The sequence below is a fragment of the Colius striatus genome, chromosome 20, assembly GCF_028858725.1.
Source record: "Colius striatus isolate bColStr4 chromosome 20, bColStr4.1.hap1, whole genome shotgun sequence".
Lineage (NCBI taxonomy): Eukaryota > Metazoa > Chordata > Aves > Coliiformes > Coliidae > Colius > Colius striatus.
The window spans coordinates 1,643,207-1,671,133 of record NC_084778.1 but is presented as its reverse complement, the minus strand read 5'-3'; the positions used below and the strand labels follow the sequence as shown (position 1 = coordinate 1,671,133).

At 64.3% G+C, this 27,927-nt stretch overlaps 3 protein-coding genes across 8 annotated transcripts in view; 2 read left to right on the top strand and 1 right to left on the bottom strand.

The window, feature by feature from the left end:
- The window catches only part of HIP1 (huntingtin interacting protein 1), a 33,952-nt gene extending 25,356 nt beyond the window's left edge, over nt 1–8,596 (top strand). For 2 of the 3 annotated variants that reach the window (XM_062012079.1, XM_062012081.1), the window contains exons 11-31: nt 338–469; nt 986–1,083; nt 1,523–1,595; nt 1,936–2,119; nt 2,217–2,305; nt 2,405–2,521; nt 2,605–2,706; nt 3,427–3,621; nt 3,725–3,872; nt 4,102–4,188; nt 4,277–4,384; nt 5,010–5,146; nt 5,247–5,357; nt 5,471–5,529; nt 5,663–5,756; nt 6,110–6,210; nt 6,300–6,405; nt 6,662–6,785; nt 6,992–7,053; nt 7,547–7,658; nt 8,508–8,596. In XM_062012079.1, coding sequence (XP_061868063.1) covers nt 338–469; nt 986–1,083; nt 1,523–1,595; nt 1,936–2,119; nt 2,217–2,305; nt 2,405–2,521; nt 2,605–2,706; nt 3,427–3,621; nt 3,725–3,872; nt 4,102–4,188; nt 4,277–4,384; nt 5,010–5,146; nt 5,247–5,357; nt 5,471–5,529; nt 5,663–5,756; nt 6,110–6,210; nt 6,300–6,405; nt 6,662–6,785; nt 6,992–7,053; nt 7,547–7,658; nt 8,508–8,518 — 2,250 coding nt within the window. In that variant the 3' untranslated portion in view covers nt 8,519–8,596. The remainder of the gene's footprint in view (nt 1–337; nt 470–985; nt 1,084–1,522; nt 1,596–1,935; nt 2,120–2,216; nt 2,306–2,404; nt 2,522–2,604; nt 2,707–3,426; nt 3,622–3,724; nt 3,873–4,101; nt 4,189–4,276; nt 4,385–5,009; nt 5,147–5,246; nt 5,358–5,470; nt 5,530–5,662; nt 5,757–6,109; nt 6,211–6,299; nt 6,406–6,661; nt 6,786–6,991; nt 7,054–7,546; nt 7,659–8,507) is intronic. The other variant, XM_062012080.1, reaches the window with a different exon arrangement.
- Nucleotides 8,597–11,364: 2,768 nt separating this feature from the next.
- POM121 (POM121 transmembrane nucleoporin) lies at nt 11,365–22,936 on the top strand. 3 transcript variants are annotated; one of them, XM_062012078.1, is made up of 13 exons: nt 11,365–11,483; nt 11,578–11,781; nt 12,077–12,244; nt 14,239–14,319; nt 14,570–14,741; nt 15,653–15,744; nt 16,555–16,625; nt 17,213–17,331; nt 17,720–17,822; nt 18,324–18,500; nt 18,740–20,464; nt 21,045–21,173; nt 21,398–22,936. In XM_062012078.1, exons 1-13 carry the CDS (start codon nt 11,377–11,379, stop codon nt 21,490–21,492), a joined length of 3,243 nt encoding a protein of 1,080 aa, XP_061868062.1. In that variant the 5' UTR covers nt 11,365–11,376; the 3' UTR covers nt 21,493–22,936. The 3 variants fall into 3 exon arrangements, with proteins under 3 accessions (XP_061868062.1, XP_061868061.1, XP_061868060.1); XM_062012077.1 differs by having other exon boundaries at nt 17,183–17,331; nt 18,327–18,500; XM_062012076.1 differs by having other exon boundaries at nt 17,183–17,331.
- A 794-nt stretch (nt 22,937–23,730) lies between these two features.
- NSUN5 (NOP2/Sun RNA methyltransferase 5) lies at nt 23,731–27,501 on the bottom strand. Of its 2 annotated transcripts, none has more exons than XM_062012286.1 (10): nt 27,384–27,501; nt 27,168–27,290; nt 26,930–27,104; nt 26,745–26,853; nt 25,881–26,019; nt 25,519–25,634; nt 25,196–25,374; nt 24,896–25,100; nt 24,375–24,527; nt 23,731–24,221 (listed from the first exon to the last, which is right to left on the bottom strand). In XM_062012286.1, the coding sequence occupies exons 1-10, from the start codon at nt 27,474–27,476 to the stop codon at nt 24,116–24,118; spliced, it is 1,398 nt and encodes a 465-aa protein (XP_061868270.1). In that variant the 5' UTR covers nt 27,477–27,501; the 3' UTR covers nt 23,731–24,115. The 2 variants fall into 2 exon arrangements, with proteins under 2 accessions (XP_061868270.1, XP_061868271.1); XM_062012287.1 differs by having other exon boundaries at nt 27,168–27,278.
- Nucleotides 27,502–27,927: the final 426 nt, after the last annotated feature.

The following is a 27,927-nucleotide window of genomic DNA, read 5'->3' as shown; positions in this document are numbered from 1 at the left end:
CCAGCCTTCCCGTCCCCAGAGCAGCACTGGGGCTGGGGGCACTGGCACGGTGCACAAAAGGGGCGATTTGCCACCCTGCCCGGCTTCCCAGGGCCAGTGGCAGCGTGGGGCCTGAGGCTGAGCCTGGCATCCTTCCATGGGGATGATCCCACAGGCTGGGATCCCCTGTCCCACCCACAGCCCTCACCAGGATCCAGCCCCGTGGGGATCCAGCCCCGTTCCTGGCTCTCCCCACGGTGCCAACTCGGTGCCAGGGCGGGCTTTTGACCCACCGTGCCCAAAGCCCCGTGGCAGTGCCAGTCCTGCCCCACTCAGCCACAGTCCTGTCCCTGCCCAGAACCCTCCCAATTTCCTGCGTGCCTCGGCGCTGTCGGAGCACATCAGCCCCGTGGTGGTGATCCCTGCCGAGGCGTCCTCCCCCGACAGCGAGCCCATCACCGACCTGCTGGAGATGGACACGGCCTCGCAGGTGGGTGCTGCCCCAGCCCAGGAGGCTGCAGGGGGGCAGCAGGTGCCCTTCGGGGTTGTTTGTTTGAAGCCGTGGCGTGGTGAGGGCTGAGGGAGTGGGGGTGAGCTCGGGTGCTGGGGAGCATCGCTGCTAGGGGCTGTGGGGGTGCTGTTGTCACTTTGGGTGCTGCCAGGTCTGAGCCAGGCTGGAGCCATCCCTCAGTGCTGCTGTGATGCTTTGGTGCCCTCCAGCGATGAGTGGCTGGAGGTGTTTGGCTTCCCAGCATCACCCCTCAGCTCTGTGCGCTTGCTTTGAGTCTTCACGGGCTCCAGGCTGGGGCACAGGGGCTGGGAAGCTGTCTGGTGGGAAAGGAGCTGGGGGTGTTGATTTACAGGCACCTGAGCAGGAGCCAGCAGCGTGCCCAGGTGGCCAAGAAGGCCAAGGGCATCCTGGCTGGGATCAGCAGCGGCATGGAGGGGACAAGGGCTTGGCCCAGGTGTGGTGGCTTCTCTCCAGCTCCGTGTGCTTCCCCCACAGAGCCTGTTTGACAATAAGTTTGACGACATCTTCGGCAGCTCTTTCTGCAGCGACCCCTTCAACTTCAGCAGCCAGAACAGGATGAACAAGGACGACAAGTGAGCAGAACCAGTGATGCTGTGATGCAGCAGGGACCTGAGCTGCAGCTCCCTCCCTGGCACTGGCAGAGCAGCCTTGGTGGTACAGGGGACACCTCCCCTTGCAGGGAGCCACAGCACCAGCACAGCTGGTGCCACTGGGGATGACCCTGCAGCCTGTGCCACTGGGGATGACCCTGCAGCCTGTACCACTGGACATGTCCCAGCTGCCTGTGCCACTGGGGATGACCCTGCTGCTTGTGGCACTGGGGATGTCCCTGCTGCCTGTGCCACTGGGCATGTCCCTGCTGCCTGTGCCACTGGACTTGTCCCTGCTGCTTGTGGCACTGGGGATGACCCTGCTGCCTGTGCCACTGGGGATGACCCTGCTGCCTGTGCCACTGGGCATGTCCCTGCTGGCTGTGCTACAGGGGATGTCCCTGCTGTCTGTCCTTCCTAGGGACCGTCTAATCGAGCAGCTTTACGGGGAGATCGCAGCCCTGAAGGAGGAGCTGGAGAACTTCAAGGCCGAGGTGGGTGACGAGCTGCTGGTGGTGTCAGGCACTGAGCACCCACAGGGCAGTGCAGGGGCAGGATGAGACCCAACAGCCCTGGGAGTGGGGCTGGTGGGGTGCTGGCTGTGTCCCCAGGTAGGCAGAGCAGTAACCTGTCCCAAGGGCTTTCTGCATCCCTGGCACAGCGCCCCTGCCCACCCTGGGGAGGTCTCCAGGTGTGACTGCGAGGGGGCTGCATCCCTGGAGGGGGTGCACCAGGCTCAGTCCTCTGCTGCCCAGCACCCTCAGTGCTCCTCTCCCTGCCTCTGGGGCTCGGAGGGCCGCTGGCAGCGGCAGTGCCCGTGTGCTGTGCCCGCAGAGCGCCCGGGGCTCGGTGCAGCTGCGGGGCAGGGCCAGCGAGCTGGAGGCTGAGCTGGCAGAGCAGCGGCACCTGAAGCAGCAGGCGCAGGACGAGAGCGAGTTCCTGCGGGCAGAGCTGGAGGAGCTGAAGAAGCAGCGGGAGGACACCGAGAAGGCCCAGAGGAGCCTGACAGAGATCGAAAGTGAGCGGGGAGAGCCGGCCCCAAGGCTCTGGGGGGGGGTGGGGGGTGAGCCCTGGGCGTGGGGGCTGGCCTGGGGCTCACCCCGTGTGCGGGGCAGGGCGGGCACAGGCCAACGAGCAGCGTTACAGCAAGCTGAAGGAGAAGTACAGCACGCTGGTGCAGAACCACGCCGACCTGCTGCGCAAGGTGAGCGCCCCGACAGCTGCCCCCCCGCCCTGGTGTCCCCCTTTCCCAGCCCTGCCCCCCACGCCGGGGGTTGCTGAGGCCCCCTTCTGCCCTCCCCAGAACGCAGAGGTGACCAAGCAGGTGACAGTGGCCAGGCAGGCCCAGGGGGACGTGGAGCGGGAGAAGAAGGAGCTGGAGGACTCGTTCCAGCGGGTGAGCGAGCAGGCGCAGCGCAAGGTGAGCGGGGGCGGGGGGACACCGGGGATGGGGCGGCTGCCCCGTGGGGCATCAGTGACAGCGGCCTCTCTTCTTGCCCTCAGTCCCAGGAGCAGGCAGAGGTGCTGGACACACTGAAGCGGGAGCTGGCAGCCAGCAGACAGGAGCTGCAGGTCCTGCAGGGCACCCTGGAGTCCAGCACGCAGGTGAGAGCCCGTGGTAGCCCCTGCCGACCCCACCACTGCAGGGCACTACCCATGCAGGAGGCATTGCCCACCACTGGCCTAGTGAGCAGCTCCCTGTCTTCCTCCTCACATCCACATGGGATTAATGATCATACCAAGGGGTTTATTGCTCCTGGGTACATGTTGTCCAGCAGCAAGGATCCTTGAACAAAATCCCTGCAGGAGCAGGGCCAGGCAGGGCAGCTCTGCCTGCTGGATAGCCTAAGCAGGGAGCATGCCATCACATCACAAGCCCTTGCACAGGCTTGCTGCTGTGCCAGAGGGTGTTTCATGCTTGCAAAGCTCTGGAGGACAGCAGGAGCTTCCAGGCTCATTGTAGAAGGCAGAATGTGGCAGGAAATTGGAGCTGCCCATCCCTGGGGTGGGCAGACCTGCTGCAGCAGGACAGAAATGGGGCAGAGCTGTCTCCGAGGCTGGCAGCCAGTGCCCCTCATCCGTCAGGATGCTGACATAACACGAGTGAACCGTCACTGGTGAAAGCAAAAGGGCTCCTCAAGGAGCCTGGACCGGCCCCAGGTGAGGCTGTCAGTGCTGCAAGGGTGCTGCAGGGCTGCAGCCCACACAGGCTGCCATGCACCACACTGGGACGCTCGGGGTGGCCTCAGCCTGGGCCGTGAACAAGTCCCCAAACTGCAGAGTTGGCGTCACCACAGCTCCAACCTCTGTTCTGTGCTCACCCAGGCGGGAGCAGAGCAGAGCAGCAGGATCTCCGTGCTGGAGCAGGAGAGGGCCAGCCTGAGCCAGGCAGCAGAGGGGCACAGGGAGGAGATGGCTGCTCTGCAGGCTGAGCTGCAGCAGCTGCGGGATGAGCTGAGGCACGAGCAGGAGAGCAGCAGGACGGAGCTGCAGAAGCTGCAGACGCAACTGAGGAACAAGGTACTCCGGGGGGGCACCTCTGGCATCCCCCTCCCGGCAGAGTGGGCTGTGGGGTGGCTCCATCAGCACGGAGGGGCCTGTGACACCCGCTGTGGCTCTGCAGGAGGAGGGGCAGCGGGTGCTGGAGCAGCACATGGCCCAGGAGCAGCTGGTCCTGCTGCAGGGCACGGCGCAGGAGGCCGAGCGCATGGTGCAGGATGCCCTGGCTCGTATGGACCATCCCTCCCACATCAGCTGCACTGGCTCAGCGGGTGAGTGCCCTGCTGCTGCCCAAACCTGGCCTGATCCCAGTCTGCTGCTGGGCAAAGCCTCCCTCCCTGCCATCCTCTGGCTCGTGTGGCAGCAGGGAGCAGCCATGGCACGCTCAGGGAGCACACACCTGAGCCCTGCCTGCCATCCTCTGGCTCGTGTGGCAGCAGGGAGCAGCCATGGCACGCTCAGGGAGCACACACCTGAGCCCTGCCTGCTCCCTGCCTGCAGACTGCCTCCTGTCCAGGACACTGGCAGCCTCGGAGTGCGTGGAGCGGCTGCGGGACGCACACAGCAAATACCTTTCCAATGGTGCAGGTGAGAGCAGAGGCTGGGCTGGGGGAATGGGGGCTCGAGGGCAGTGCCTGCTGGGGCTGAGGCATGTGCCTGCTGTCTCCCCCTGCAGCCCTGGGCTCCCTGTTGCCCTGCCTGGCTCTCTTTGCCCACCTCGTCAGCGACACCCTCCTGCAGGGCAGCGCGACCTCCCACGTGGCCCCCCTGGAGCCCGCTGACCGTGAGTGCTGCCCCGAGGAGTGGGCAGGGGCTGGGCATGGGGCATGCTGAGGTGGGCAGGGTTCTGGTGAAAGGCTGAGGGAGCTGGGGCTCTTCAGCTTGGGGGAGAGTGAGGGGTGAATGGTTATAAGTGTCAGGAGGCCAGAGCCAGGCTGCCCAGGGAGCTGGGGGAGTGCCCAGCCCTGGAGGATAATGACAGGACAAGGGGCAATGGGTATAAACTGGAACAGAAGAGGTTCCAAAGAAACACAAGGAAGAGTTTCTTCCCTATTGAGGTGAGGGAGCACTGGCAGGGGCTGCCCAGATGGGCTGTGGAGTGTCCTTCTCTGGAGACATTCAACCCCAGCTGGATGAGTCCCTGTGTGCCCTGCTCTAGGTGGTGCTGCTCTGGCAGGGGGCTGCACTGGGTGAGCTTTGCAGCTCCCTTCAAGCCCTTAGGATTCTGTGGTTCTGTGGTTGCTGAGGTGGGCAGGGAGCAAGGTGAGCAGGGTGCTGGGGCAGGTGGGATGCTGAGATGGGTGGGTACAGACCAGGGTGGGCAGAATGCTGGGGCAGGAGAGGCTGGGCTGGGCAGGCATGGGGCTGGGTGTCTGTCCTGCAGCCTCAGCCTCGTGCTGCCCTCACAGGGCTGCTGGAGATGTGCAGGCAGTGTGGCAGCGAGGCCCTGAGCTACCTCAGCGCCCTGCAGGACCCAGCGAGGGTGGAAGGTGCCGACTGCAGCCTGTTGACGACCTGCCTGGGCCGGATCAGCGCCATCGGGGAGGTGGGTGTCCCAGGAGGGCTGGTGGGATGGGTCAGGCCGTGGCAGGCACCACCAGAGGGGCTGTGCCAGCCCTGGATGGGCCCCGTTGTCCCGTCCCCAGGAGCTGCGGCCCCGAGGGCTGGACGTCAGGCAGGAGGAGCTGGGTGACCTGGTGGACAAGGAGATGGCAGCGACAGCAGTGGCCATCGAAACGGCGGCTGCCCGCATCGAGGTGAGGCTCACCACCTGCCCTGCGGCACCCGTGGGTGCTGTGCCTGCCAGGACCACCAGCACCAGGCCAGAATGGTGCCCGGGGCTCAGGGTGGCCTCTCCCCTCTCTACCAGGAGATGCTGAGCAAGGCACGAGCTGGTGACACTGGGGTCAAACTGGAAGTGAACGAGAGGTGAGTGGTGGCCAGGGCTCTGGAGGGAGCCGGGCACACAGGATGGCACCCAGTGCCCCTGGCAGCACGGCTGCCCCACGGTTCTGGGGTCTCCCTGCCCTGCACGTGGGGCTGAGTGGGGTTTGTCTTGCAGGATCCTGGGCTCCTGCACAGGCCTCATGCAGGCAATCCACGTCCTGGTCCTGGCCTCCAAGGACCTTCAGAGAGAGATCGTGGAGAGCGGGCGGGTGAGCAGGGGCAGGGCTGTGGGCAGGGGCAGGGCTGTGGGCAGGGGGTTACTGACCAGCCAGGGCTCACCAGGCACTTGCTGGGAGCGTGCTGCTCCGAGCCATGACCCATTGGCACGGGGCATCAATGCCAACTGCCAGGAGCTCCTGCCCCAAGCCTGGGGTCTCACCCTGGCTGCAGTCCCTGGGGTGTCACAGAGGCCCTCGATCTCCCGTCCCACGTAGGGTTCGGTGTCTCCCCAGCTCCCATGCCCAGCCTAAACAACTCCCATTGCTCCAGGAGGGGAGGTTTGGGCTGGCAGGCCCTGGCAGCCCCCGTGCCCAGCGTGTGACTGTGCCATTCCCCACGGCAGGGTGCAGCATCCCACAAGGAGTTCTACGCCAGGAATTCCCGCTGGACCGAAGGCCTCATCTCCGCCGCCAAGGCCGTGGGCTGGGGTGCCACCGTGCTGGTGTAAGGGAGGGGAGAGAGGCTGGCAGGGTCCCTGTGGTGGGGGATAAGGGCGGTGGGAGGATGGTGCAGCCCCTCTCTCCCCCCTGCAGTGACGCTGCTGACCTAGTGGTGCAAGGCAAGGGCACATTCGAGGAGCTGATGGTCTGTTCCCGGGAGATCGCAGCCAGCACAGCCCAGCTGGTGGCAGCCTCTAAGGTAGGAGCCCTGTGCCTCAGGAGGCTGCTCTTGGCCCTGGGGAGATGCTCCATCCTCCAGCAGGCAGCAGTGAGGCTGCTCCCCTGGCCGTGGTTCAGGGTCACCCTGGGACACTGCACGGTCACCTCAAACCGTGAGGCTGGAGGAGGCTGAAGCACACTCTTCCTCACTGCCTCCCTGGCTGAGGCTGAAGCACACTCCTCACTGCCTCCCTGGCTGAGGCTGAAGCACACTCCTCCTCACTGCCTCCCTGCAGGTGAAGGCAGACAAAGACAGTGCCAACCTTTGCAAGCTCCAACAAGCCTCCCGCGGTGTCAACCAGGCCACAGCCAGCGTGGTGGCCTCCACCAAGGCTGGGAAGTCCCAGGTGGAGGAGAAAGGTAAGTGTGGGGCTGTGGGAGCAAGGCCCTCTGCCCCAGGACCTCTGCTCTTGGTCGTTGTCTTCAGTTGGCTGTGCCTTGGTGGTCTCTGCTCTCACCTGCCCCTCGCTGCTCCATAACCCATGGTGGCAGATCCTGCCAGCAGCACAGGAGCAGGGGCCAAGGTGTGGAGCTCAAGGGGGGGCTGGTGGTGTGTTTCTCTGCAGACAGCATGGACTTTTCCAGCATGACACTCACCCAGATCAAGCGTCAGGAGATGGACTCTCAGGTAGGAGGTTCCCCCATGGTATGGGAAATGCACACTCTGATGCCTCACTTGGTCCTGCTTGGGGGAGAGGTGACTGTGGGTGCCCTGCCCAGCTGCCAGCACCAGCTCACAGGGAAAGCCCAAGGTGTGAGGGCAAGAGATGGGTTTGCCCAGGAGCCAAATGCAGTTGGTCCTTGAGCCTTCCGCAGCGCTGTTCTCATCATGGCTCAACAGCCCCTGACCTCCAGCCTGCCCCACAGCACCCACTGCTGCCTGGCATGGAGCAGCCCTGGGGACTCCCCATTCCTGGGATGCCCACACGGGTCACTCTGCCTTCAGCTGCCTTCAGCTGCCTGTGCTCAGTCCCCTTCGCAGCACCACTTGCTGTGAGAGCACTCATGGGATGTACCTCAGTGGTCTCTGAAGATAAGGGGCGTGAGAGGGGGGTGCCCAGCACAGCTCTGTGCCGCCGAGGGTGGCACAGGGTGGCCGTGGCATGGCTGGTGCCCTGCAGGTGCGGGTGCTGGAGCTGGAGAACCAGCTGCAGAAGGAGCGGCAGAAGCTGGGAGAGCTGCGCAAGAAGCACTACGAGCTGGCAGGAGTGGCAGAGGGCTGGGAGGAGGATGGTGAGTGGATCCCAGCCTGGCTGCAGCTGGGCAGCTGCTCTGGGAAGGAGCTGGGCAGGGTGGGGAAGCTCTGCCTGCAGTCCAGGCAGCATGAGGGTGTCACTCCCAAACAGAGCCCAGGGGTTGTCAGCATGTGTGGCAAAGCCACGGGGCCCCTGACCTGGGCAAGAGGCTGCAGGACCCACATTGGTGCCAGGCAGGGTGCTGCTGGGGCTCTGCCACCACCAAAGGGATGGTGCAGAGGGATGCTGGGGCACCACGTTGCTCCATATCCCCTTACCCTCTCTTCCCAATCAGGGCAGGGATTGTCCCCTGTGCTGGGCCCTGGGGAGGCTGCAGCTCCAGGGCTGTGCTCAGGGCTGGGCCCCTCACTCACTGCCACAGGGACACTGAGGGGCTGCAGCGTGGCCAGAGCCGGCCACAGAGCTGGGGAAGGGGCTGGAGCACAAGGGGCTGGGGAGGGGCTGAGGGAATGGGGGTGTTGAGCCTGGAGAAGAGGAGGCTGAGGGGAGGCAGCAGCACTCTCTGACACTCCCTGACAGGAGGCTTCAGGGAGCTGGGGGTCAGGCTCTGCTCCCATTTCCCAAGAGGAAACAGCCTCAAGCTGCCCCAGGGGAGGCTGAGATTGGAGCTGAGGCAGAACTGTTTCCCTGAGAGGGGTGTCAGCCCCTGTGCCAGGCTGCCCAGGGAGCTGGGGCAGTGCCCAGCCCTGGAGGGATCCCAGAGCCGTGGGACTGAGGTGCTGAGGCTGTGGGTCAGTGCTGGGCTGGGCAGGGTGAGGGCAGGGCTGGGACTGCAGCAGCTTCAAGGGCTTTTCCAACCCCGATGACTCTGTGATTCCCCCTCCAGCTGCAGATTAACACCCCCAGCAGAAGCAGCCGTGGGGATACCCCCAGGACAGGATGGGACCCAGCTGGGTGCAGCCTGTTGGGAAGATCCCGCTCAGCAGGTGCAGAACCGCCCCAAGCACACGGCCTCGCGTCCCCTCCGCCACGAGCCGCCTGCAGCGCCGCAGCCCGGGGCTGGGAGCGAGGGCTGGCCGGCCCCACGCCAGCCACACACCCCCTGTATTTATTAGGGCTGCCTGGGGTCTGGGGGTGGTCTCCAGCGGGGTCTTTAACCGTTTAGTTTGGGTTTTGCACAGATTTCTGGGGCCGGCTCTGGCTGAGCGAGAGCTGTCGGGTTTCTTTCACCTCTCGCTGCTTCTCCAGCCTTAATCTGGTCTCTGTCTCGGCGTGAACATCCCCCCCAGAGGAGCCTGAGGCGGTGCCAGGGGCCCTGGGGGTGCTGCTGGGTCAGGAGCCAGCTTTTGGGGTGCTGCTGGGCTTGGTGCTACGTGTGCTCCCCGCTCCAGCCGGGACAGCGAGTGCCTTTGGCTGCTGCAGGCTGCTGGGGAGCGTTCCCATGGGACAGCCCGGGCTGCCGAGAGCTGCTGCCCAGGAGGGACTGGGGTGGGCAGGGGGAGGGACTCTGCCCTGCCTCACGGGCCCCCAGAATGCCCCCCCCCCCCTTCCCTGGAGCTGGGCTGCCCTGCCCCAACAGATCACTGTGTTCATGCCAGCAATAAACCCTCCGCAAGGTGCTGGGCACGGGTTTGGGCAACTGTGGTGCCACCGCACAAGCCACCAACCAGCTCCTGGGGATGGGGATCGTCAGGGGGCAGCAGCACAGAGGGTTCAGGGAACAGCCAGGGTGCCCCAAAACCAGAGCAACCCCGAAGCCAGAGTGGGCAGCTCCCCACGCCCACTTGCTCTGGGCTGGTGCCGCTCCCGTGGCCTCAGCAGTCCCTTTGGTGTATAGGGACAGGGGCAGCCATGGGGCTGGCACCAGCCAGGGAACCTTTGTGCCTTGGAGCAGGGGGCTCAGAGGGTGGGGGGGTGTCTGCCAGCTCCAGACCCCCCCCAGCTCCTCTCACTGCAGCAGGGACGGTGGCATCAGAGCGCACAGCGATGTCCCCACCCCCTGTCTGCCACCTCCACGGTGCTGCTGGTGCCCCTGGCAGGGCCAGGCTGTCCTGCCCAGCCTGGCAGCCTCTCTGCCTGCACCCTGCCTTCTGCCAGCTGCCACTTCCTTGGCAGGGGAGTGACATCCAGACCAGCCCCCTCAGAGCACCAGGGGTGCAGGATTTGGCCTTTCTCCCTTCAGGAAGTGTGGGCACTGCCCAGAGTGGCCGTGCTGTCACCACGTGCTTTCCCCGTGCCGCCCAGCAGCCTTTGGCTGGCCCCTGCAGCAGTGGCAGCCGTCACCGTGGCCTCGTGGCTGCTGCCCGCCGGCGCTCAGGGGAGCGCAGCCGTCCCCCCACAGCCCGCAGGGCCCCGCCGGCCGCCTGTCCCTCAGCCAGCCCCGCTGCCAACACTCCTGCCCCGTGCCCCCGGCCTGCCAGGGACCCCTCAGAGACCCCGGGGCTGCCCCCCACCACCTCCCCCTTCCCCACGGCAGCCATAGCCCGGCTCCCCTCCGGATGCAACACCAACCCTCCTGTTCCTGCAGGACACGGGGAGCCCCCAGACCCTCCTTGCTCTTTGTTTTCATTTGGGGGGGGGTGTCTTGCCTGTGTGGGGTGCCCCCAACTACCTCAGGCCTCCAGGCCGGGTCAGGGCCGGGTGACAGCGGGGGCTGGGGGACAGTGGCACCGCTCCCAGCCAAAGCCACCGCTGCCCTTGTGGCTGGGCCGGGCTTGGCGGGGGCAGCGTCGCGGCGGGGTCCCGGCAGCCCCTGCCCTGCACCCCGGGGCTCGTCTGCTGCGGTGGGGGGTTCATTGTGTAATAATGACGATTCCATTGTGTGGTTTTGGTTTTTCAATAAAGCCTTCGGCCCAGCCCTTGGGGGAATGGGGGTGTTGAGCCTGGAGAGGAGGCTGAGGGGAGGCAGCAGCACTCTGACAGGAGGCTGCAGGGAGCTGGGGGTCGGGCTCTGCTCCCGAGCGACAGGACAAGAGGAAAGGGGCTGGAGCTGCCCCAGGGGAGGTTGAGGTTGGAGCTGAGGCAGAACTGTTTCCCTGAGAGGGGTGTCAGCCCTGTGCCAGGCTGCCCAGGGAGCTGGGGCAGTGCCCAGCCCTGGAGGGATCCCAGAGCCCTGGAGCTGAGGTGCTGAGGGGTCAGTGCTGGGCTGGGCAGGGTGAGGGCAGGGCTGGGACTGCAGCAGCTTCAGGGGCTTTAACAACCAAAACGATTCTGTCCTCGGTGGCTTTTTCACTGCGTTTGAGGCCCGTCGGTCAATTGCAGCCGCTCTTCTGCACCGGCAGCGCTTGAGTGCGCGGGGCCACGGACACGGGAGCGGGGATGCGGCTGCGGGACGGGGCTGGGCACGGGACTGGACGGGGCTGGGCACGGGAGAGGGAGGGGGCTGGGCACGGGACGGGGCTGGGCATGGGACGGGACGGGGCTGGGCACGGGACGGGACGGGGGTCGCCGGGGGTCGGGGCCGGAGGCAGCGGGAGGCTCAGGCCCCGCCCACCCGCTCAGGCCCCGCCCACCCGGCTCAGGCCCCGCCCCCCGCGGTGCGTGCCGGGAGGCGGCGGGCGCGCGGCGCGGTGCGGGCGATGGCGCGGGGCAGGCCGGGCGCGGCGCGGCGGGACGCGGCCCTGGCGGCCCTGGCGGCCCTGGCGCCGGCCGTGGCCTTGGCCCTGGCGCTCGGCCTGGCGCTGGCGCTGGCCTGGCTGCTGCGGGGCGCGCTGCTGGGCTTGGCGGCGCTGGGCGCGGCGGGGGCCTGGTGGGCGATGCGGCCCGGCCGGCGGGCGCCGCGCCCGGTCGGTAAAGCCGCCGCGAACGGGAGCTCGGGAGCCGCGGCGGGATGGCCCGCGAAGGCCCTGCCGCGCCGCCTCGGGTAAGCGGGCGAGGGAGGGACGGGGTGGCGGGGAAGCGGGCGAGGGGGCGCGGTGGCCCCGCTCGGCCGCGGCGTGACCGGTCCGTCCCCGCAGGGCCTCGCCCGCCGCCCCTCGCTGCTCGCCGCAGGCCGCGCGCCACCGCTACCCGCTGCCTCAGGCCGCCAGCCCGCTCGCTCTGTGCGTCCCTCGCTGGGAGGGCTACTCGCCCAGGAGCGTGCCCTGGAGTCGCCGAGCTCGCCCGGTCCGCAGCACGTTGAGGATCCCTCTGCCGGTTGCCGGCCCGGCCCGCTCCCCGGCGTGAGTACGACACGGGGGGGACCGGACCCCTTCTTTGGGCTCACCCCACGTGAGGAACTTCCCTTTGGTCGGGCGGATCCTGGGGGTTACCCGGTCGTGCTGCCTGGAGCACGTTGCTCCCGACCCCGCAGTGACTGCTCCGTCCCAGGCGTTGCTGTGAGGATGGAGCGATCTAAACCTCCCAGGAGAGCCTTCCTCTCCCTTCCGTGGGGGGTCACCGGGGCGCGGGGTGGAGGGATCTGGCTCCAGGGATCCCCCTTTGTCTAACTGTGCCTTGCCTCGGTTTCCCTCGCAGCCTGGAGCAGCTGATCTCACCCGTGGCCTTCCCAACCAACAGCAGCCCAGACCCATGTGCAAAAGAGACTGTGCTGAATGCCATCAGGGAGAGCAGGAAGAGGGCTGTGGAGCAGGAGGAGGAGGAGGATGACCAGGCTTTTGAGAATAACCAGGAGAGCAAGAGAAGGTGATAAATCAGCAGTGCAGGTCACTGCCCATGTGTCAGGGAGGTCGTCAATGGGGATGGGGCTCCAGTGGTGACAAATGGGACGTGTCTCAGAGTGCACCAGGACTGCAGGGAGAGGTGGTGTGGGAATTGAACTGAAGAGAGGAAGCACACCCTATTGCTCAGCCCTCTGGGCTGTGTCAGAAAGTCCTCCCAGAGTTCTTTTTGTCCCTGGGATCAAGGGGTTGTGGTTTGGGTTTTTATCTGGTCAAGTGTGTTCCTCAGTGTTGCTGGGGCTGCCAGAAGCTGGGATGTGGATGAGGGAAGCCTGGCATGAAATGGCCTCTGTCACTGCAGGAGTTTGCAGACTAGGGAAAATTGGTGTGAAATGCTGGTATCTGTCATGGGCAAATCATCTCTGTCCTCCAGTCAGCCCCAGGCTTCCAGAAGGGATGGGATCCCCAGGTATGGCAGCCTCAGGTGGAAGCATTGTGCTCTAAAAGTTCCATGTGCATCCTTTGTGCGCTGTGGCTAGCAAAAGGAGGTAAAAACATGAGGGTAGACGTGAGAGACTGTCTTCTGCTTTCCTTAGCCAAGATAAGTGATTTCCAGCCCCAAAAAATCACAGAATCCCAGCATGGTGGGGGCTGGAAGGTACCCCCAGAGCCCAAGCCCCTTCTAAAGCAGGTTCCCCTCACTCAGGGGGTAAAGGGTCGTGTCCAGATGGTTTTGGAAACCTCTTAAAGAGCCTCCAGACCCTCCCTGTGCAGCCTGGGCCAGGGCTCCCTCCCCTCAACAGGAATTAAGTTTTCCCATGTGTTCCAGTGGAGTTTGTGTGTCCAAGCTTATGCCCCTGTGGTGTCTGCCAGAGCTCTGGGAAGGACAAGGCAGAAATCCTGGGTGCCAACATCTGCTGGAGCTTTTCTGACTTCTCAGGCACAGCACTGCCTCAACATTCTTCTCTCTCCCCTTTTGCACCCCTCCATGTGTGTATGTGGAGGCTGTTCACCTCGTGCCCCCCACTGCTCCCAGTCCAGGACTGCTGCGTGGGCAGGGGGCTGAGAAACCAGGGAAGACTGGATTGGGCAGAGCTCAACGCCCTGTCTTGTGTGCTGCCCTGGCACTGCTGCTGGAGTGGCCCAGTGGTTCACAGGCAGCTGCCCACTGCCTTCCTGCCACCCTCTTCTTCATCTCTGGATTTCACCTTTCAACCTTTAGCTCAGCTTGAGGTGTGTGAATCCCAGAAGAGCTGAGCAGGACAACAACAGGATGGGTGCACAGGCAGAATGGGCTGGTTTATGTGCCAGTACCTGGCTCTGCCATCAAAGGCAATTTTGAAGACATTCAGTCCTGGCAAACACAAAGCTTGTGGGCAGAAAATGCCAGGGCCTGTGAGGGTGGAAAGGAGCCTGCATCAGCAGGACAGGATCGCATGTGTGATGGGGTGACAGATTGAGCTCAGGGGAAGCACTTGGGCAAGTGGCAGGGCTGACCCCACACCTCCAGCTCTGCTTCACAGCAGGGTTTGCTTTCAGATTTTCAGGCTTCAGATCTCCATTGAGCTGTGGGAAAGGGATATTCAGTTTCTGACTCAAACAGTCCAGGACACTGGCTGGGAAGAAGTAGGAGATCTGAGTTTTGGAGCTCGGGTCTGTTCCATGTTTGAGCTGCTGAGACTGGAATAATTCAGCTTAGAACAATGGATTTAAGCAAAAGATTTTGTTACATCAAAACTGTTTGGCCCAGGTGGCAGCTGGTGGAGCTGCTGGTGTTTGGGAGGAGGCAGCTCGGGGTCAGAGTCAGTGAGGACAGGACCAGGTGGAGACAAAACCCTCAGCAGGATGTGGATGGGGAAATCCTCTGTCCTGGCATATTGGGTGACAAGAAAAGAAGCAAAGTTTGTGCTTTCCCAGTGCTGAGCCCACCTGGAAGGGATTTTCTCCCAAGGCTTGGGAGGGCAAGCCCTATCTCTGCTGCCTGCACACTGCCACAGGCTTCTACCCTCTCTCCTGCAGGCGCCACGATAGCAGTGGAAGCGGGCAGTCGGCGTTCGAGCCGCTGGTGACCAACGGTGTCCCAGCCTCTCTCATACCCAAGTAAGTGCCCATCAGGCCACGAGCAGCTGCTGGGAGGGGGGAGGTTCTGAAGGCCTGTGGGATCTGGAAAAGGTGCTTGAAGAGCCCAAACTTTGGGAGAGAGCCTCGGGTCTGTCCCATGAGGGCTGTGCCGTGCTCAGGCTCTTTTCCAAGCCCTGTGTCCTGAGGGTTTACTTTCCCTGCCCTGCACTTAAAGGGTGTGTGGGCAGAGCGCTGGGGAGCTCATCAAATCTTCCTTAACCTTTTGCAGGCCTGGCCCTCTGAAGAGGGGCCTTGTCTCCCACTGCCCAGATGACTGCTCAAACAAGAGGTCACGCACCTCTTCCATGAGCTCGCTCAGCAACACGTACCCCAGCGGCATCCCCAGCTCCAGCCGCAACGCCATCGCCAGCTCCTACAGCTCCAGTGGCGGCATTGCCCAGGTAGGAACCACCCTGGCAGCAACCTGCCCTGGAACGTGCCAGCAGCTTCCCTGTGGGGCTCACACCCTGGGCTCTAAGAGGAGAGAGGTGTCCCTGGGTGCCTGGCAGCAGCAGGCAGCCATGTCACTTGTCCTTTGCACGCTGCTGGAGGAGTCCCCAGGCAGAGCTGTCCTGCTGCAGTCCTTGTCTTACACCTAAGAGGGTGGATTTTTTCCTCCCCTCCCTCCTCAGCCTTGTGCCAGTCTGCCAGAGTGTACAGATCCAGGTCAAAGGGGAAAAAAACCCTCACTTTGCTGCTCTGCCACCTTTTCAGCTGGAGTCAGCAACTGCTGGAGCCATGCAGTCCCTCTTTGACTCAGGTGCCCTCAGCAGCTGCTGAGCTGTAAGGAAACACTGCTTACATCCTGGGTCAGGCTTGCAGATGAGACAGTGGGACATGGCTGTGGCTAATGGAGCTCTCAGTCTGTGTGGGAAAGGTTTTCTCCAGGACATATTGGTAGGAAAAAGTTTCCTCTGGCTGGGATGAGTCTAAAATCCTTGAAGTGGGTTCACTCAGCTCTGAGCTCCGGGTGAGGGGATGCCCTGCTCCTACCAGAGCAATTCTGCACACATGAAGATGTCCAAGGCAGCCAGACAGCTTCTGCCTGTCCTGTGTGAAGGACACCAGCCACATCCTCCCTCCCTGTCCTTTCTTGGCCAGGCTGTAACAAACCTGGAGGCCCCTTGCTCCCAGAGCAGACCGAGTTTGGGGTGCCCAGACTCTGCACTCCACAGCATGTGGTGGGGAGTTAAGTGATTGTGGAGAGAGAGACACTCTGGGCTCATTAGCACAGCCCTGGGAGATGGGATTTAACCTGCAGGTGAGCAGGAGGATGGGAGGCTCCCACACTGAGTCTATCTCTGCATTCCAGCTGTGGAAGAGAAGTGGTGTGAGTGTATCCACACTGTCCAGCCCAGCATCCTCCCGCCCCCAGACACCGGAGTGGCCTCTGAAGAAAGCCAGGTAAGTAGCCACTGGCCTGGAGAGCACCCGCTCCTGGTTGCCAGCCAGGAGGAGAGCAGTTGCCTTCACAGCACTGCCAGTGCCTGAGCCTTGCTCTCCACCAGAGCTGGGCCAGTCCTGGCCCTTCCCTGGGACGTGGCTGCTGGGTCACCCACTGGAGTGGAAATCTCCTTGTGTCAGTCACTGTCCCTAGCCACAGTCCCGGCTGCACTGTCCCTGCCCTGCTCCCAGGCTGGCTTAGGGGTGATTTCAGGGCTCAGATTGCTGCAGAGGCACTGCCTGGCAGCACAGGCATGGACAGCGTTGCTGGTTGTCAAAATGGCAGGAGACAAGCCCCGGTTTTTGCCATCTCGAGTTCACGGGAGCTAAAGTTGGGCTGTGGTTTAGCTCCTGCCTCGAAGCTCAGACCCTTACTCTCATCTCTCCCAGCTCAGAGAAGGACCCAAGCTTTTGTCAGAACTAAAATTAATACAGCCATCTGCCCTGGTGATGGGGGGTCAGAGCCCAGGACTTGTGATGGGCAGTGGCTCCTGGCTGGGACCCCTGGTTGCCATCCTGAGGCTGAGATCTTGAGGAGCACACGTAGGCTCAGTGGCCTGACCGAGCTGTGGGCTCAGGGAGGGAAGCAGCTCCTCTGCTGTGGCTGCTGTGCTGAGGGCAAGGTTGTTGTCCTGAGATCTGGTTTGACAGAGGCAAATTAAAACACCAGGGATGCTGGTGAGAGTCCTCGGTATGTTTGGTCTCATCCTGCTCCCTGGGGACAGGGCCAAGCCTGGGCTTGACCTAACTGCCATTCTCCCCCTCGTGCAGGGAAGAGGAGTTGCAACGTTCCAACACTTCCACTCCAGTGAAATCAGACAAGGAGCTGCAGACAGAGAAAGGTGAGTGAGTGTAGGTGGTCCCCAGCTATGCCCAGCTCGGGTGGGCACTGGTGTGAGCAGGCAGTGGGATAGGAAGGAGCTGAGGTCTGCACATGGGATGAGCTTGAGATACCTCCTGGAATGTGCTGGTCCTAAGGCAGTGACACTTCCACTGGCCTCAGCAACTGCCCTGAAGGGGTTTCCAGGTGATAAGTAAGGGATGCTGACAGTATCAACGTGCCAGCAGATGCCTGGGAGCTGGCTTGCAAGGGACAACACCAGCCCCAGAGCCAGCATGGGTCCAGCTGTCAGCCCTGGGGCAAGATCTGCTGTGGTACAAGTAGCACCCTGATCAAACTCCAGGCTGAGCTTACTCCTGTGCTTCCCCAGCTGCAATGGAGAGGAATCCTTTTGTGCCTGTTGTGGATGGGGTCCCGTGGCACAGTCCTGGACGTGGCCCAGACAGCTTGCTCAGTTAGTGGTTTGAATAGGCAGCGTGCAAGGACTGTAAGGAGCTACCCCAGAGGGGAGTCAGAAGGAACAACCCCATGGGCACAGCCACACACCTTCTGTGCCAGGAGCTGGTCCTGACTCGTCTCCCTCTGCAGTGGTGGAGACGGTGGTGTGGAGGAAGCAGAACTCGCTGAGCCCTCCGTCCTCGCTGGGCAACGGCGGGAAGCGCAAGCGGAAGATCCAGCTGCTGTCGCCGGGGGAGCGGCTGGTGCTGGTAGGTCGCTGTCTCGCAGCCCCTTGTGCCCTCCTCTGGCTATAGAATGTGCTCACTGCAATTTCTGCAGGGCTGGGGGGAGACTGACCTGCCTGCCCTCAGGAAGGAGGCCCCGTCCTTGGCCGAGCGGGACGTGACGCTATCCCCAGTGTCTGGTGGGCTGCGCGTGGTCGTGCCGCCTGCTGCCGGACCAGGTAATGGCCTGGGGAAGCTCCCGCCGCGCCCTCAGCGCCAAGCCGGGGGCCGCAGACGACGAGCGGCGGGCGGAGAGCTCGCGGAACCGCCTGCTCCACGGGTCCTGTGCGACGGCCAAGCTCCAGCCACACCTCCAGAGAGGCTCTGCCACCTTCCCTGGGACGGAGCTTAAGCTGCTGCTCTCTCTTGGCAGCCGCTGCCGCCTCAGCTGGGCTACTGCGTCACGTCGGAGGACCTGGACGCGGAGAAGAGGAGAGCGATGCAGTGGATAAACAAAGTCTTGGAGGATAAGGCTGGTAAGGGCACGCTGGGGAGCTGCAGGGCATGGCAAGGACTGCCACAGCAGTCCCGTCACAAAAAGTTCCACTGGTACAGGAGGGGAAACTCCTTTGGTGCTGAGGGGAGGGAGCCCTGGCCCGGGCTGCCCTGGGAGGGTGTGGAGGCTCCTTCTCAGAAGGTTTCCAACCCCACCTGGACACGTTCCTGTGCCCCCTGAGCAAGGGGAACCTGCTTGAGCATGGGCTGGAGCAGCTCTGCAGGGCCCTTCCAGCCCCCACCATGCTGGGATTCTGAAGGAGTAGAAACCCAGGGCTGGGGCTGGTGGGGCAGTGGGGGTCTGTGTAGCACAGGGCCATGTGGCCCTTGGGTCTGGGGATGCTCTTAGTACTTTCAGACACAGAGTCACCAGGGTGAGGTTCCCCAGGGACAGCTGTGGGATGCTCTTGTAGTTTCCCTCCCCTGCCAAGGGATAGTCCCCCACAGCGAGTTGCAGGTCCTGATTTCTTGCTCCTTCCCAGCAGATGTAGTCCCCAGCACCACTGCAGAGACCACAGCCGTGTCCAGGCCACTGGTGTTCACCGTGAGCTCCTCAGGGCCTGTACCTGCCTCAGCGACTCCTGCCCTGACCAGCACCAACTCGCTCCTGGACAGCCTGAAGAAGATGCAGAACAGCCAGGCTGTGCCTGTGCCAGAAGGTGAGGAGGAGGAGGAGGGTTGTCAGAGCAGGGCTTTGGCAGATCAAGACAAGCCCAGTGTGAACTCTGTGTTGCCTCTGAGAGGCCTGTGGCAAAACTCCCTGTTCAAATGCTCTGGGTCTTGGGGGTGCAAGTTTGGGGACACTGAGCCCATGGTCCTTTGCAGCAGTAGGGTGAGGGTGAGCCCCTGGCTGTGGGTGAGCCCCTGGCCCTAAATGAGTCTTTGTGTCCCTTTCCAGACTCAGCTGAAGCTGCTGTAACATCCCAACCGCCTCCATCAGCTGCGCAGCCGGACTCCAGCCCGCTGCCAGCCACCTCTGCTGACACCAAGCCCGTGCCTGCTTTGAGTGCTGCCCCCTCTGCCCCCCTTGCCTTGGGGGTGCAGCCCCCCAGCAGCCTGGCACCGCCTGCATTCACAGAACTGGGCCAGACCCCCAGCAAACCTCCCTCCTTCCCGAAGCCGAGCATCCTCTTCGGGACGCTGAGCACCCCTCCTGCCAGCCAGCCAGCAACAACCACGGCCGCTCCTGTGCCCATCACAGCTTCTCCTGTGCCCGTCACGGCCGCTGTGCCCACCACCAGCCCCGTCTTCAAACCCATCTTCGGCGTGTTGCCGAAGAGCGAGAGCGCAGTGCCCTGTCCGGCTGTGGGCTCCAGCACAGCCAGCGTGGCTGTGAGCTCGGCTGCTTCCTCCACCTCCTCCTCTGCCACTGTCTTCAAGCCCATCTTTGGCAGCGTCACCGCAGCTTCCTCTCCAGCCAAGGCCTCTCCTTTCGCCTTCAAACCGGCGTCGCCACCGGCCGCAGCCCCGGATGCGCCCGCAGCCTCCACAACGGGCCCGGCGGGACTCGCAGCTCTCCCAAACGTCATCTTCACCACAGCAGCCAGCGCTGCCACCACCCAGGGCTCCTCCAGCGCTGCCACCACCCAGGGCTCCTCCAGCGCTGCCACCACACACGGCTCCTCCACTGATGCCACCGTTAAGCCCGTCTTCAGCTTTGGCCTCAACCCACCCGCCTCCACCGGCCCCACGGCCAGCCTGACGGTCACCGCCACCACGTCCCAGCCCTTCCTGTTCGGGAGCCCAGCCACCTCAGCTCCCAGCACAGAGACCAGCTTTGCCACCCCGGGACCAGTGTTCCAGTTTGGAAAGCCACCTCCAGCCACGGGCACAGCCACCACCAGTGTCCCAGGAGGCCCTGCCTTTGGCCAGGCACCTTCAAACTCGACGGCTCCTACCACCACCACCACGGCAGGCTTTAGCATCTTCGGGGGCACCACGCTGACCACATCCTCCACCACCACCACGACTCAAGCCCCGTTGACGTTCGGCTCCTCCATCTCGGCTTTCGGCAGCTCGTTCAGCGCGAAGCCGCCGCCGCCGTACCCCAGCGCGGGGCCGCAGCCGCCATTCAGCGCCGGCGCCGCCGAGAGCCCGCTGCCCGCCCCCAAACCCGCTGCCGGCCCCAGCGCCTTCGGCTCCCCGTTCAGCTTTGGAGCCTCCCCAGCCCAGACCGCGGCTCAGCCGGCGTTCGGCAGCGGGGCCGCGCCGGCCTTCGGCACCGCCAGCACCCAGGGCTCCTTCGGCACCAGCAGCGCCCAGGCGGCCTTCGGCACCGCCGTGCCGGTCTTCTCCTTTGGGACAGTCACCTCCACCACCGCCAGCTTCGCTTCCACCACCCAGACCACGAGCAGCACCACCATCTTCGGCACCACCCCTTCTCCTTTCCCCTTCGGGGCGAGCGCCCAGCCGGGCCCCTCGGCCAGCGCCTTCGGCATCGCCGCGGCCACCCCGAGCAGCGGCTCCCCCGCCGCCACCTTCAGCTTCGGCTCCGGGCAGGGCGCGGCCACGCCGGGGCCCGCGGCGCCGTTCGGCTCGTCGCTGCCGCAGAGCGCGCCGGCCGCGCAGAGCCAGAGCACGCCCTTCGCCTTCACCGCGCCCGGCAGCAAACCCGTCTTTGGAGGTGAGTCGGGGGCGCTGGTGGAAGGGCCGGGGCTGGCTTTGGGCAGCAGCTGCTCCTGCCACACCTCGCTGAGCTCCCCGAGAGGCTGGTGCTGTGCAGCCTGTGCGAGGGGAAGGTGCCTCTGTCAGTCGTTCTCTGGCTCCCCAGTGGCACAGGGATTCTCCCACCTCCTCCTTGGCCCCTCTGGATGCCGCAGCTCCCTGTGCCCAGCCCAGCCAGGCTCTCGCCAGGGCTCCAAAGCGCTCAGGAGCTTCTTGGCCAGCCAGGCAGCTGCTGCAGTTGCTCTGGATTCACTGGCGGAGGTTTTCCCTCCTGCTGTGCCCCGTGCCAGCCCGTCTCACCTCCCACACTGAGCAGCTGCTGCATCCAGCAGCCCGAGGGCTGCGTCCCTCGCTGGCCCCAGGCCCTGCCACACTGCCCTTGGCAGCAGAGCTCAGGGCTTTGCAGAGCACACAGCACTACAGGGACTCCTGGCTGAAGAGGCTGGTCCCGGGGGCTGTGGGTGCTCCAGCCCTGTCAGGGAGGTCTGTGCTCTTCCTCCTTGGCCACCCCCAGCTCACCATGGTGTGTTGCTTTCCAGGATCTCCTGCGCCCGCCTTCGGGCAGAGCACGCCGGTGCTGGGAGCAGCGGGCAGCGGGAGCAGTGGCCTTTCCTTCGGGATGCCCAGCACTCCTGCCTCGGCCTTCGGAGGAGCCGGCACATCCTTCGGTAAGGAGCAAACTGGTGCCTCGGCCCCGGGGAGCTGATGGGCCGTGTCGTGCCCTTGGGCTGGGGGCAGCAGAAGGCTCAGGCTGCTCTGGGTGCTGGCTCGGGAGGGACCTGCTGGGCTCTGGGGGATGCCAAACCTTCCGTTCCCCTCGGGCACAGGGGTGACACCCGTGCCAGCTCTGAGCGAGGCTGCGGAAACCTGAGCGACCTCTCTGCTCCCCCAGGTTCATCCACCCCCACCTTTTCCATCGGGTCGGGATACAAGACGTGTGCCCGGCAGCGGCTGCAGGCGCGGCGGCAGCACACCCGCAAGAAGTGAGCCCACGGCCGGGCCCCCGCCGCGGCGGGACCTGTGGCGCTGGGGCCAGGCCCCGGCTGCTGCCAGCCACACACCCTGCTGGGTGGCAGCAACTGGGCTGGGATGGGATAAACCAAACTCTTCTTACTTGAATAGCTCCCCCAGCCGAGGCTGGATGAACCTCTGTACATATTTCCCTCCCCGACTTTTATTTTGCCACGTTTCGTACCGTTCCAACTCTTCCCCCGTTGGCTTCTCGCCCTTTCCGTGCCTCCTCCCCAGCCCCCAGGCTCAGCCCCGCTGCTGCCGGGCTCCCAGGCTGCTGAGGGATGTTGTCTTCACCAGGTCCCAAGAGCTTTCCCCTCTGTTTCATCCCGTGGCCTGGTGAACACGCTCCCTGCAAAGGGCTTTGTTCCCTTGCTGTCCCTGCAGAGCACGAGCTGGGGGTCGGTGCCAGCCTGGTGGGCACCTCGGTGTGTGGATGAGCCAGCACTGGCTTCTCCAGCTGGGTGACGACCCCCTGGCTGGGACTTCACCTCCCATCAGGCCTCCAGCTGGGATGTGGGCTGGGGCTCCCCGTGCCCGTGTCTGGCTGCCGAGCAGCCCCCCAGCCCTCGCTGCTCCCCGCGGGGTGTGGGTCCCTCCCTCCGCCCCTGTGCAGCCCCCCTCCCCGTTCTGCTCTCCCGGTGCTCCCGTCCCCCTGCGCTCACTGAATCGAGTTTGGAGGAAGAGCTGAGCCGTGTGCGTGGCGGCATGTTGCTTATGCCGGATTTGCTGTTTGGAGTCTCACGTTTCTTTGGGGGGTGCCTGTCCCGTTTTGGGGACGTGCCCCGGCTAATTGGGTGACAGTGCCATCACCGCGTGGCTGTTTGTGTCGGGGGAGTTGTGTCTGGTGGTGTGACTGAAAGGCAGATGGGGTCAGGGGTGGGGGGTGGGAGCTGCAGCCCTGGCACTCTCCTCCCTCCCTCTCCTGGTGCTGCCTCCTCACCCCTGGCAGCTCCGGAGCCGCTAACGGGAGGCGCTTCAAGTGTGACGGGCTCCTCAGATCCCAGCCGGGGTTGATTTTTAACTCCTCCCGGATCCGTTGAGGTTTTAGCGGCGCCGCCTCCCCTATTCCCACCCAGCCAGGAGGGGGCAGCTCCCGCGGAGGAGCGCGGTGCTGGGCGCAGGGGGGGCGGTGCTGGGCTGCCCTGCCCCGGGCCCGTGTGAGTGTGTGTGTCTGCAGAGGTTTCCATGAAAAACACACAAAAAAAGGGAAAAAAAAATCACAAATATTTAAAAACAAAGGAGTTTTTTAATCAAATAAAAGCTTTATTTTTCTATTTAAGCTCAATTGCCTTTGAATTCCTTCAAGCTTGGTTCAGTGAGGCTGCAGCTGCCCCCTGCCCCCCCCGCAGCCGCAGCCCCTCCCCTCGGCTCTCACCCACCCACCTGGATGTGACTAAACCTTTCTCGTTGTTGTCGGCAGCGTTGTTGGTTTTTGTTCTCTGAGGATGAGCAGCAGGACGTGTCTGTCCCAGCTCTGCGTGGCTCGGGGGGGGACGTGGCCCCGTGGAGAGGGGCAGGAGGGATGTGCAGGGGCTTTTCTGGCCTTCCCCTGCCAGCCTGGCCCAGGCAGAGCCCTGCAGGAGGAGCCAGCCGGGGCCTTGGGCTTTGAGAATGTGGCTGAAAGGGGGTCGGTGCCTGTCGGTGCCTGCTCTCTGCCCAGGGTCAGGACAGTGGCTCTGGGGCTGAGAGCAAATGAGTTTGGGCAGCTCCAGCAAGGTGGATGGGGCAGGGTGAGGGGCCCAGCTGGGAGCTGCCCTGTTTAGGTCCCAAGGGTGCAGCCCTGCGAGGAGCCAGGCTCTGTCCCTCCCCCCTGGCTCTGTCCCTCCCCCCTGGCTCTGTCCCTCCCGTGCTGGGAGCATCCCTGTGCCTGGGGGAGCATGGGCTTCACCTGAGCCACAACACTTGCATCATCCTGCTGCTGCTGAGGAGCATTTGTGTGTCAATGTGCAATTATTTGAACTTTTTTTAACTCACTTCTGATGTTCCTGGTTTTAAACAAGAACGTGGCCACATGAGCCTTGCCTGTGTGTGCCTGCTGGGCCTCAGCAGGGCCAGGCAGTGCTGCTGCAGCACAGGGCACTGCTTCCCAACACCCTCTGCCCTGTGTCTCCTGGTCCAAGGCAGCTGCTTGGACGTTATTTCACTCCCCTTCTCCCCACTTTGTCTCTGCTGTGAGCAGTGACAACTTCAGGACAAGACTGCACAGGCAAGTGAAAAGAAAGAGACTTTATTTCATTTCCTCCCTCCACAGGCCTTTCTGAAACCCTGCCACCAGGCTGGGGCACAGAGGTTTGGAGGAGAGGTGGGGAGTACACGTGGTAAAGTAACACCCTTGATGCAGCTGCAGGGTGCAGAAGTGGGGCTGGTGCTGTCTGCACACTGCCCAGGCTTTGGGGGCTGCTGAGAGGGGCCAGCCCTGGGCAAGCAACTCTCCATCTCTAGCAACAGAGTGGCCCCAGGGGCAGCCCTCAGTGCCAGGGGAGCAGGGTGCCACCAATGCCACCACGCTGCAGCTGGCACAGAGGGTTACTTGTGGCGAGAGGTGCTGCAGCTGGCAGTGGTGGAGTGTTTCCCCCCTGCTTCACTCACTGCCATTTCACTCCTTCACCCGCTGCTTTTTCCTCTTCCTCTTTTTGGGAGCTGCTCCTGGCTCTGTTCCCTCTCCACACTGTGGCTTTTCCTCAGCTGCTGCAGGCAGGGAGCTGTGGACAAGAGCAACCACCCTGAGCCCCCCCTGCCTGAGCCCCTGCTCACCCCTGACCCCCTTCCTCCCTCCTCCTCCGGGTGCCTCCAGCAGCCCCGAGCCCAGAAGCTGCAGGAGGCAGCCAGAGCCCTCCCCCAGGCCCCCCTCTCACCTGGGGACAGCAGCCCCTTCCCCACAGGGCTCCAGGACGGCCACAAAGAAGCCGTGGGTCAGCGTGTCAGCGGGAGAGGCGCGGAGGCAGCTCTCGGCCCCGGGGAAGGCAGCGAGTCCTCGGCAGGGCCAGGCAGGGAAAGCATCCACCAGCCTGGGCACAGCACAGAGCTCAGAGCCAGGCAGGGATGGCATCCACCAGCCTGGGCACAGCACAGAGCTCAGAGCCAGGCAGGGATGGCATCCACCAGCCTGGGCACAGCACAGAGCTCAGAGCCAGGCAGGGATGGCATCCACCAGCCTGGGCACAGCACAGAGCTCAGAGCCAGGCAGGGATGGCATCCACCAGCCTGGGCACAGCACAGAGCTCAGGGCCAGGCAGGGATGGCATCCACCCGCCTGGGGCACAGCACAGAGCTCAGGGCCAGGCAGGGATGGCATCCACCAGCCTGGGCACAGCACAGAGCTCAGGGCCCGGCCCCACAGCCCCCCGTGCCACATCCCACCCCCCACACTCCCCACCTGAAGGCAGAGCCGCTCTCCTGCAGCACAGCCCACACCACGTCCTCGTTCTCCTCCCGGTGCAGCGAGCAGGTGGAGTAGACGAGGCGGCGCAGGGCCGGGAAGCGCAGGGCATGGGCCAGGGCCCGGCGCTGGAAGGCAGCCAGTGCCCGCAGCCGCTGGGCACCCACAGCAGCCTCCTGCCCTGGCACACGGCTCAGCATCCCTGTGGGGACAGACGCTGACACCCATGCACCCAGAGCCCAGCCCAGGGTGGGGACACACAGCCCCAGAGCCCCTCAAAGCCCCCCCAGAGCTCACCTGAGCCGCTGCAGGACGGGTCCAGCAGGATGTAGGTGACTTTGCTGTACCTGGGCTCTGTGGGATCCACAGTCAGGAAATCCTGCTGGGCCAGCTGGAAGCCGGTGACCCCAGCCCGCATCAGCAGCGTGTTCATGGTGGCCAGGCGCTTGGTGTCCATGTCAAAGGCAAAGATCTGGCTGAAGGCAAAGAGCTGGCTGAAGGCAGAGCCCAGCCTGAGCCCAAGAGGCTTCCAGGAAGGGAGCTGCCAGCAGGAGGCTGCCCCAGCAGCCCCAGACACTGGCCCTCAGCTGGGTGAGCAGAGCTCACAAACCTGCCCTTACCCCTTGTTCTTCAGTATGGCAGCCAGGTGACTGGTCTTGTTCCCAGGGGCAGCACAGGCATCGATGACATGGGAGCCAGGAGCAGGGCTGAGGAGGAAGGCAGGGAGGCAGCTGGCCTGCAAGAGGGCAAAGCCCTGTGAGAGCTGTGAGCAGTCCTGGCCCCTCCTCAGGGGGTCACAGGCAGCCACAGCAACAGGGGGCCAAGTTCTCCACGCCCACCCACTGCTGGAGGCCTCTGCCCAGCCCCTGGCCTCACGCTCCTCCCAGCTGCAGGTCCTCAGCTCCCTACAGGGAATCCCCACAGCCCTCTCATGGCACTGGCTCTCCTGCTCCTGCAACCTCCTGCTTCCCAGCTCCCGCACCTTGTCCTGCAGAATGATGTGTCCTGAAGTGTAGAGCAGGTTGTCATGGAAGTCTGTTTGTGGAGGGAAAACCAGCAGCTCCGGGAGGTGAAGGTCCAGCAAGAATTTCTTCCCAGAGAGGGCTCTCAGTTCCTCCACACTGCCCACAAGGCACAGGGAGGATGAACACACAGGCCTGCTTCACCGTGCCCACACCAGAGCCCAGGCTGGGAACCCCCTTCACCCAACACCTCCGCTTCACTTCAGTACCAGGCAGCACCCAGAGAGGCAAAAAGAGCAATCCCAGAATCCCAGCATGCTGGGGGTGGGAAGGGCCCTGCAGAGCTGCTCCAGCCCCTGCTCCAGCAGCTTCCCCTCACTCAGGGGGCACAGGAACGTGTCCAGGTGGGGTTGGAAACCTCCTGAGGAGCCTCCACACCCTCCCTGGGCAGCCTGGGCCAGGGCTCCCTCCCCTCAGCACCAAAGGAGTTTCTCCTTGTGTTTAAGTGGAACATTTTGTGTTCCAGCCTGTGCCCATCACCCCTTGTCCTGGCACTGGATGCTACAGAAAAAAGTGTCCCCCTATCCTCCTGACACCCATCTTTAGGTGTGATGCCAACAAACCCCCCCTCAGCCTCCTCCAGGCTGAACAGCCCCAGGTCCCGCAGCCTTGTCTCATAAGATGTTCCAGCCTCCTCATCACCAGCAAGGAGTGATGGAGACCACAACCTGAGACACTGTGAGCACCAAGACCAGCATCCTTCAGCCCACTGAGCCTCACCCTGAGCCCACTGAGCCTCACCCCGAGCCCACTGAGCCTCACCCCGAGCCCGTGCTGCTCGCTGGCGTCCCGCACGAGGAGGGATGGCAGGACGGGACACTCACCTGCCTGCCTTGCCCAGGTAGGAGTATCCCTGGCGCTTGAAGAAGTCAATCACATCATCCACACAAGTCTTCAGGGTGTTGACTCGGACATAGCGCGGTACCTGGGAGGCTGAGGGGCCGGGCTGGGTCACACACCACCCTCCGCTGCCTCCGGGGACCACCCGTGCAGCCCCCAGCGCACTCACCCGCGGGGCTGGCCGCCTGCGCCGGGCTCAGCAGCTCCTCGTTGCGGCTCACCTTCTGCTGCACCTTCAGCCGGGCCAGCTCGGCCTGCAGCCGGGCCCGGTGCCTCCGGGCCAGCGCCTTCCAGCGGCCCCCGCACTTGAGGCCTTTACCGAAGAGCAGGTCGTACACCAGCACCTGCGGGCAGCAGCGTGAGCCCTGCCCCGCGCCCCCTCCCCGCTCCCCGCGCCCCGCACGCACCTTCGCCAGCTGCGGGGACAGCTTCTTCTCGGCCTGCAGCAGCCCCGCGCCGCTCAGCACCTTCTCCAGCACCGCCGCGTAGCGCAGGGTCTCGGACACGAGCGCGTAGAGCTGCCGGACATGCTGCGGGACGGTCAGCGCCGGGCCCCGACCCGCCCCGGCCCCGCCGCCCCCGCTCCGGCCCCGCCGGCGCCCGGCCGCGGCCGCCGCGCTCACCGGGAAGCGGCTGTTGTACACCAGCGCCTTCAGGCCGCCCTCGCCGCGCTCCAGAGCCTCCAGCACGGCCGCGGCCGCCCCGTACAGCGCCATGGCCGCGCCGCGTGCGCCGCGGGGACCTCCCGGCCGCCAGGGGGCGCGGCCGCGGCGGGACGGGGCGGCGCTGACGGCAGCAGGCGCCCACAGACCCCCCCCACAGAGACCCCCCCACAGACCCAGAGACCCCCTGCAGCCCCACAGACCCCCCCCACAGACCCAGAGACCCCACACAGACCCACAGATCCCCCACAGACCTCCCACAGACCCAGAGACCCTCCACAGACCCCCCAGAGACCTCCTGAAGCCCCACAGACCCCACACACACAGACCCAGAGACCCCCTGCAGCCCCACAGACCCCCCATACACAGACCCCTCCCAGGAATCCCCCAGCAGGAGGATCCCTGTGCCGCTGAGGGCTGCGCAGCCAGAGAGCCACTGCCGGAGGCACCTTCCCCTCACACAGGCCTCACAGCACCAGCCTCTCTCGTACCCGAAGGCTCCCAG